This window comes from Psammomys obesus, unplaced genomic scaffold (genome assembly GCF_907164565.1).
Source record: "Psammomys obesus unplaced genomic scaffold, mPsaObe1.curated_primary_1811, whole genome shotgun sequence".
Lineage (NCBI taxonomy): Eukaryota > Metazoa > Chordata > Mammalia > Rodentia > Muridae > Psammomys > Psammomys obesus.
In genome coordinates, this window is record NW_026591598.1 from 9,296,566 (window position 1) to 9,305,106 (window position 8,541).

Below are 8,541 nucleotides of genomic sequence, written 5' to 3' on the forward strand. Positions count from 1 at the left end.
TGTGACCTAGATGGGAACTCATTCATCACTACTTTCTGTTAGCTTACTTCTTCATCTGCTTGGCAACTGCCCTTGGGCCTCAGGGATGGAAAGGGGACCAAGACAGAAAAGGCCCCCATGTCGGGGTGGCAAGGACAGCACAGTTTGGGAGGAAGGATATTTGCTGCAATTTCTAGGGACCATGAGCCCTCTGAGCAGTGGAAGGGAGGGGTCAGCAGCCCAGGGGCTTCTGGGTTTGCAAATGTGCAGAGGGCTGGGAACTGGGGAGAGATGAAGCCAAAATGGGAGAAGGCAAAGGGAGCAGGTTTTCTTTAACATAGCCGCAAAGGGGAAGGTGCCTTGACTCTGCCCTTGAACCTGCTGTGTGGCTTCCAGCTAGAACCTCTCCAGGCTTTGGTACCTATGGAAAGTGGGCTGATGGACCCCATCTCTCTGCTTGCTTGTGGGGCACACACACAGGAAAGCAACCAGTGTGAAGGATGGTGCCATAGCCTCTGAAGATGTAACTGTGGAGTAGGTCAGCTCCTTTTAGGGCTGTCCACACCCTTTTCGCTTCCAGAGTGAAGTGCACAGGTTCATCCCCTGCCACAGTGGCAACCCCCTGCCTCAGCTTCCTTCTCCTGTCTTCTCACGGCCTCCCCATGTGATCCTACAAGGCTGGCTTTGTTGTAGAGATTGACAAACACAGTTCAGGAAATTCCTCTCACCCCTCTAGCTAGCTCTGGGAGACAGCACTGATGCGCTCCCTGTTCCCAGACGTAAGAAGGAGGCCCAGAGAGTTGCAGCAAGCTGCCTGAGGTCGCACAGGTGCGTGATCTGGCTCACATGTCTGCCCTCAGTCGGTCTCCCCTCTTCCCCATTCTTCCCCCTCTCCCATGCCAAACACAACCATGCTAGTTGCCATTAAGATCTGGGAGAATTGTGCCAGGGTGGAGCCAGTGAGAGGAAAGCATTGAGCAGAGGATGGAGAGGTGACTAGGAAGCATGTTCAGTGAGGAAACCGGGCTTGGGGTTGTGGGTGGGGAGGACTTGGCTGTGGGATGAGGGTGCAGGGCAGAGCTGGGGCTTGTGGCCAAGGAACTCAAGTGTCCCTGGGTGGTAGGTCCAAGTGAGCACGGGTTCTGGCTGGAGGAGCTGCCCCCACCCACCTGAGATTTCCTGAATTCCAGCTGTGGCTGAGTTGCTTCTGCAGGCAAAGGGGCCCTTGTGGCCAGCTGTTCCTACCCTCCCTCTCCAGGCACACACACCTCCATTCAGCCTGGCCCCGCCCCTGGGGGTTGGGGCAGGGGTGCTGTCTCCTGCCCAGTGGTAGATAAGGCAGCCCCCCACATCTGGTCCCTTCCAGTGGGCCGCTGCTGTCTGTGTTGCTGCAGCCATGAAGGTTGCCTCTGGTCCAGGCTTTGCCCTCTGCAGCCTGCTGCTGCTGCCACTGCTGCAGGTTCCTGATAGCCTGAGTCTTGCCCCCGAGCCCAGAGGTAAGGGGACCACGGATGATGGGGACTCTGAATCCATGACCCTTGACAAATGGCCTGGGAGGCCGAGCACAGAGACAGATGGAGGCTAAACAGGAATCAGGGTTTGGGGGTATCGGGTCATGGAGGGGGTGGTATTAGGGAGGACTGGGGCAGGCGACCCTCAAGGAGGGACGGGGAGCTCCCAAAGAGCAAGCAGGAGTCTGTAGCCGTATCTGGCCCAGGGTTCTGGGAATACAGTTCAGGTGTCTGTTCAGTTTCCACCAGGGCTGCGCTCTCAGGGGTTATGTTCCGGCATCCCCAAGGTGCTCAGCTCTTCCATTACAGATGGGGAAACTGAGGCTGTGGGAGGAGGACCTGCCTCAGTTTGTGCCACGAGATAGCCCCAGAGCCAAGAGGAGACAGGACGAGTATGAGATTTGGTCAACTCTGTCTCTGGACCCCACTTTTTCAGTTGGAGGCTGAGCCAGCAGGAAGCTGCCAGCTGTAGGGACTATTTCTAAGGTCTCCCAAGAAACAGATGCCAAAGCTTGCCTGCACATCCTTCCTTTACTGGTCCTTTGTGCCCACAGGGAATGGGCTTGTTCCCAAATGGGCTGGGCAGGGCAGGGCAGCCTGTCACAGAGCCCATCTCTGCTGTACAAACAGGTCATCAGCTCTTAGTTTGGTCTCCCTCCACACAGATGAGAAATGAGGTTCAAAAACATGTTACCCTTTACTGGGGCCACAGCTGAGCCTGCCTCATTCCCAGGCTGCTGGCACTTCCCAGCCACCGGTGCCACCTTGCTGGCGGTTTGGAGAAACACTGTTCCTGGGGTGAGGGTGTCTTGGGGTCCACCTGGCCAGGTGACAAGGTGGCGCTAGGTATTCCTGCTCCTCCTCTGTCCCGGGAGGGAAGCGGTTCCAAATTTGCTGATGCAAAGAGGCTCTGCTGGTGGGTACCGTGCTGGTCCGTGAGGCTGTGTCCACCCAGGAGGTCCCCCAGTGCCCTCCTGCCTAACGTGCTGCCAGGAAATCCGGCTAGTCTCCACGTGCCTAGGAGGATCCCACTAAGAGGTGCTGTCAGCATGCTGCATACGAGGCCTCAAGTGGGAAGTGTGTGGCCTAAGACCAGAGGGGTCTCCCACCTTCTTCCCCACGGGCTGAGCCACAGGCCTGAGACCATCCACTCAGCTGAGAACCTAGCTGGACCACTAAGGCCCTCTCTCGGCTCTCAGGAGCCCAGGGCCTCTTCTCTGACATCCTCTCTCGCTCTTTGCCTTCTCCCCACCGCCCCCCTCAGGGCACCTCTGCCGGACACGACCCACGGACCTGGTGTTTGTTGTTGATAGTTCCCGCAGCGTGAGACCCGTGGAGTTTGAGAAGGTGAAGGTGTTCCTGTCTCAGGTCATTGAGTCACTGGATGTGGGGCCCAACGCCACGAGGGTGGGCTTGGTCAACTACGCCAGCACGGTCAAGCCGGAGTTCCCACTCCGGGCCCACGGCTCCAAGGCCTCGCTGCTGCAAGCCGTGCGCCGCATCCAGCCGCTGTCTACGGGCACCATGACCGGCCTGGCCCTGCAATTCGCCATCACCAAGGCCTTGAGTGACGCGGAGGGTGGGCGCACAAGATCCCCCGACATCAGCAAGGTATGGAGCACTGGTTGGTTGGAGGAGGAGTCTGGGCTGAAGCCATAGGGCTCTCTAGGCCTCTCTGTTCAGAGCGTTGTCCGGAGTTTCCCCACGGGGCCGCTGTTCTAGAGAGTGGAAGTGGCAGAGCTAGGGCTGGGATCTTCCTTGAAGCGGAGAGGCAGGCCAGGGGCTCATGTTTCGCAGCCTCGCTGTCCATTATTAACACTGCCACCTGGGATGTGCTAGCTACTCTCAAGCACAGTGCTTCAGTTTCCCCACCTATGAAGCTCAGCGCCGACAACCTTTCTTGCCGCCTGGCTCAGCAGGGTGCCTGGCACCCAGCCTGTCCCATATGGCATCAGTGCTTCGCCAGCCTGTGCTCAGGAAGGTGACACAGGCCGCTTAGTCACACTCACCGAGTGCCCCAGGAGCGTGCCCGGCAGCTAGTTTCTAGCCACATTGTCCTTTCTCTGAGTCCATCCCAGCTCTTGTTGGCCTGAGAAGTCACCGTTTACCTGTTATTTCAGGGAACAACCCCTTCCTCGCTCCTGTCTGTACCCCACTTTATAGCACGCTAAAGAACGGTGCCTGGAGCTGTGAGCCCCATTTCACACCTGGGTGCAGAAGGCTCCAGCAACTTGCCCAACTTCTTAGTGGCGGCAGAAGTGTTCAGTGACTGTGACACACAATCCCAGCCCCTCACCCCCTGGGTTTCCAGAGAAGTGACACCACCAGACGGCTGCTGGCCTGATCTGTGGCGCTGCTCATTAATGTGAGGTTCTGGTGTGAGATTAGAGGGTGGGGTAGCTCCAGGGCATGCTGATGGAGAGAGAGGAGAGAGAGGGAGACCCAGGTGGAAGGTTGGGGACAGCACTCACCCCGGCAGGTGAGAGGGAGGCTGCCCTAGCGAGCAGGCACCGGGTGGGACCTTCCGAGTCTCAAGGTTGGGCATCACAGCGAGCTGGGTGGACTGTGACAGCTCAGAGTCACAGCTCAGTTTCGACTCGGGTCCCCGAGGGGAGGAATGTGCAGAATCACTTCCCAGGGGACTAGGGGATGGTTCTAAAATAACAGTCGCCCCCCTGGGGATCCTGCTAGCAAGTCATCTCACCCACCCTGGCCCCACACCTTTCTACAGAGGCAGAGGCCTGTGGTCAGCAAAGAAGGTTGCAAGGCAGGAGCCCCACATCTGGCCCAGACTGGCTCTAACAACTCGACAGCCAGGCACCAGGGCATTGCCAGGCTGGTGTCCCCTCTCTCTAGGGCACAGGATAACGGCCTGTGGGAGGGGAGCAGTCAGCAGTCTTTCCTTCTAAGGAGTAGGTATCATCCTGGGTAGTAAAGGAGGACAAAAGAGCATTTTTCTTTAGTGGGTTGGCTCTCTGGGTTTGGGCTGTTGACCCTTGTTTGGGCCCAAGGCAACACAGCTAAGGCTAGAGGGGCCGGCCCTCATTCATGAGCCTCAGCTGCCCTCTGGTGGTCATTATGCAGAACTCCCTGGGGTTCGCTCCTTGCCTGGGTTAGTTCTATTTCCAGGCAAGGAACCAACAATTGCCTGGACAATTTCACCCATCTCAGGGGGATATGAGGTCACAGTCATCAGGGAGTGAGTCTCAGCAGCTCGAGGCCCCAGAAAGCCTGAGTGTGAGGAAGACACATGGCCCTGTTTGCAGAGTTCCTGTTTGCAGGGGGTGGGCTCCCAGGACCCCAGAGCTGCCTATCTGGTGGAGAAGGCCCCAGTGGTCCAACTCGGAAGGGAGACACCTCAGCCCTCATCTCCCACAGTCCCCGGCTAGTGGGATCTTTTTCCTGGTGTGTGTGTGTGTGTGTGTGTGTGTGTGTGTGTGTGTGTGTGTTTGTGTGAGAGTGAGGCCTTCGTTCGGCTCCTCCTCTGTCAGCAGTCCTGAGGGCTCGCACGACTTCTTCACACGACTCCTTCGGCAGGTTGTCATTGTGGTGACTGATGGGAGGCCCCAGGACAGCGTGCGGGACGTGTCTGCTCGAGCTCGGGCTAGTGGCATCGAGCTGTTTGCCATCGGCGTGGGCCGCGTGGACAAGGCCACGCTGCGACAGATTGCCAGTGAGCCGCAGGACGAGCATGTGGATTACGTGGAGAGCTACAACGTCATCGAGAAACTGGCCAAGAAGTTCCAGGAGGCCTTCTGCGGTGCGAGGCTGGGAGGGGCGGGGCCGAGAGGCCTGGGGGCGGGGCCTGGACAGAAAGGTTGTGCTGAAGCAAGGTCAACTGTGGGGATCTGTGGTTCGGATCCAACCCGTCTCGGAGCCCGGCCAGAGATGGTGGAGTTGGGTGAAGGGTGGAGGGTGAAGACCTGGTTTCCGTGGCACAGGAGGGCTGAGGGGCCTGGGAAGGTCTGGAGTCCTTTGCGGAGGGGAGATGGGCCTTTGTGGGAGGATTTCTTGGCCTGTGACTGGTCAGAAGGGGTGAGGCTGGGGCCCACTCTTTCCCGTGTGTGCAGTGTGGCTCAGCGAGTGTTCCTTACTGTGAGAATCGAGTGGGTCACGGAGGGCACGGCACAGCACTAGCTTCCAGCATGCAGCAGACTTACGAATGGAGTTGTGTGTGCTGTACTCACTGCGGTGTGAGTGCCAGGGGTGAACAGGACAGGCAAGGGGCCCTGCTCCCGTGGCCTTGACCCTTGCAGGGCCTCTGGGTTCTATCAGCAGCATTATTTCCTTCTTTGGGGATCTGGGTTGTATCCACTTTGGGGTGCGTATGTCCCAGTTTCTCGGAAGGCCGATCTTCACTTGGCTGAGACGTCCAAGCCTCTGTGAGCGTGCTAGCGCAGCCTCCTCTTCTCTCCCCAGTGGTGTCAGACCTGTGTGCCACAGGGGATCACGATTGTGAGCAGGTGTGCATCAGTTCTCCAGGCTCCTACACCTGTGCCTGCCACGAGGGCTTCACCCTCAACAGCGACGGCAAGACCTGCAACGGTCAGTGGCTGGGCACGGGCAAGCCCCGGGGAGGAAAAGGGGAGATGGCAGGGACGTGGCTGCTCCCCAGGAGACCCATCCGAGGCTCCCTGCTCTCTGCTTCTGGACCAATCTTCAGAGTGGACAGATGCCTTCCAGAGCCAGTTAACTGTGAGAGGCTCTCTCCCGACCCTTGACCCTCCCCCCCCCCCGTCACGCTAGGCCGTGGGTGTGTTGAGGTGGGGCGAGACACGGATCCGGAGGTGAAATCTTGGTGCCAGCAGTTTTGAGCTGTGTCATTTGTCAGCTGTTTCCGAGGCTGGAAAATGGGGCCAGGAACTGGGGCTCTGTAGAGGGAATCCTGAGACACAGAGGGTGAGCCTTGAGTCCTGAGCGTGCGCATGGTTGAGCACCTAGCCGATGTCGGGAGCGGATAACCGTGTCCTCGCGCTTCATCCCCTTGTCCTTGTGCCCTCCTCAGTCTGCAGTGGTGGCGGAAGTGGCTCGGCCACCGACCTGGTCTTCCTCATTGATGGATCCAAGAGTGTGCGGCCTGAGAACTTCGAGCTGGTGAAGAAGTTCATCAACCAGATTGTGGACACGCTGGATGTGTCAGACAGGCTGGCCCAGGTGGGGCTGGTACAGTATTCAAGCTCCGTGCGCCAGGAGTTCCCACTCGGTCGCTTCCACACCAAGAAGGACATTAAGGCCGCGGTGAGGAACATGTCCTACATGGAGAAAGGCACCATGACTGGGGCTGCCCTCAAGTATCTCATAGACAATTCCTTCACCGTGTCCAGCGGGGCAAGGCCTGGAGCCCAGAAGGTGGGCATTGTCTTTACTGATGGCAGGAGCCAGGACTACATTAATGACGCTGCCAGGAAGGCCAAGGACCTTGGTATGTACCGCCTACCTGGGCTCTGTATCCCACTGATGTCCAGGGACACCCACGAACCTGGCTCTATTGTGTAGCTTGGCTCAGTGACTTCTGATTAATGTTTTAAACCCAGATTGCTTCAAATAGGGAGGCATCTGTTAGGCCCACTCTCTCTTATACTGATGACAAAACTGGGTCCCCAGAGGACCAAGTGGCTTTTCCTATGGTCTTTTTATTGCCGAAATTTACAACTCCCCCAGTCGAATGTTGGTTCCCAAGAACGCACCAACTGTTGGAAGACAACCCCTCTTTGAGACAGGTCATAACATTTTAACTAAATGAGGAAATGAATAACCACCAGATTGATGTTTTGAGGGTCATATGAAGCTCACAGCACAAACATCACCAAACAGGAACAAAGAGCGGAACCCCAGACAACATAGATTGATTCTTGATACCAGCATAGTGCCTGCAATTCTGGCAGCTGCCACCAGGATGTCCCCTGTGAGGGTTGTCTAGGCATTGCTCGGGAGGCTCGGCCCTCTGCCTGCCCGCCCTGGAGGCCAGCTGTCTGCGTTTGTTTCCTCTGACAGGCTTTAAGATGTTCGCAGTGGGCGTCGGCAATGCTGTGGAGGATGAGCTGAGGGAGATTGCCTCCGAGCCCGTGGCGGACCACTACTTCTACACAGCTGACTTCAAGACCATCAATCAGATTGGCAAGAAGTTGCAGAAGAAAATCTGTGTGGGTGAGTGAGGCAAGGGCTCGCCAACGGGAGGGGCTCTGCGGGGGAAGAGCCATAGTGTGGGATGGCTAAGGCAGAGAGGGATACTGAAGGGGGGCAGCCCCCCCCCCCATGGTGGGCCAGCTGGCTGTCTCCCAGCAGAGACACACTGGTCCCTTCTCTTTGACCGGTTCTGTTCTCAGCGCTCTGCTAGAACATTTGCCCCATTTGGTAGGAAGTTCATGATCCCCTTTTGTAGACAGGAAGCCAAGGCCTCAGGGGTGGGATCTCATTTGACTGCTGGGGAGCCAGGATCGAACTCTGCTGTCTTCCTGGCCCATGGTCTGATCCCTGTGGTGCAAAGTCTGGGTCCCTGAGAACTGAGAAAGCTTAGTTGGTAACGTGCTAGCTTTGCAAGCACAAGGAACCTGATTTCTAGACCCCAAACCTGCCTAAAATATTGAACAAACCAAACCAAAACAGTCAGAGAGCTGGAGGGATGGCTCAGTGGTTAAGAACACTGGCTGCTTTTCCAGAGGATCCGGGTTTGACTCCCAGCACCTACACCGCAGCTCACAACTGTCTGTAGCTACAGTTTCAGAAGAAATGATACCCTCCGAGGATGTTGCATGGACATAGAACACAGACACACAGGCAAGCCAAACACCCACATGTGTAAAGAATAAATTAAAAAGGCCAGATGTGGCATGCTTGGGAGCCACATCTAAAGAAGCAGGGAAGGGCAGGCAGGTCCCTGGGGCTTACTGGCTCGCCAGGCTAACCTACTTGGTGAGCTTCAAGCTAAGGTGAGACCAGGCCTCCAGAAACTAGGGAGATGGCACTGAGCAATGACACCTGCCACACGTACATGCATGCACACAGGAACACACACACACACACACACACACACACACACACACACACACAC

The 8,541-nt window shown here is 57.1% G+C and overlaps 1 protein-coding gene across 1 annotated transcript in view; it reads left to right on the forward strand.

The window, feature by feature from the left end:
- Positions 1-1,362: 1,362 nt before the first annotated feature.
- Matn1 (matrilin 1) overlaps positions 1,363-8,541 on the forward strand; it is an 8,447-nt gene continuing 1,268 nt past the window's right edge. Inside the window, exons 1-6 of the mRNA XM_055611459.1 lie at positions 1,363-1,475; positions 2,755-3,101; positions 5,028-5,250; positions 5,910-6,035; positions 6,496-6,912; positions 7,485-7,637. Of these exons, the coding sequence (XP_055467434.1) occupies positions 1,376-1,475; positions 2,755-3,101; positions 5,028-5,250; positions 5,910-6,035; positions 6,496-6,912; positions 7,485-7,637 (1,366 nt within the window). The 5' untranslated portion in view covers positions 1,363-1,375. The remainder of the gene's footprint in view (positions 1,476-2,754; positions 3,102-5,027; positions 5,251-5,909; positions 6,036-6,495; positions 6,913-7,484; positions 7,638-8,541) is intronic.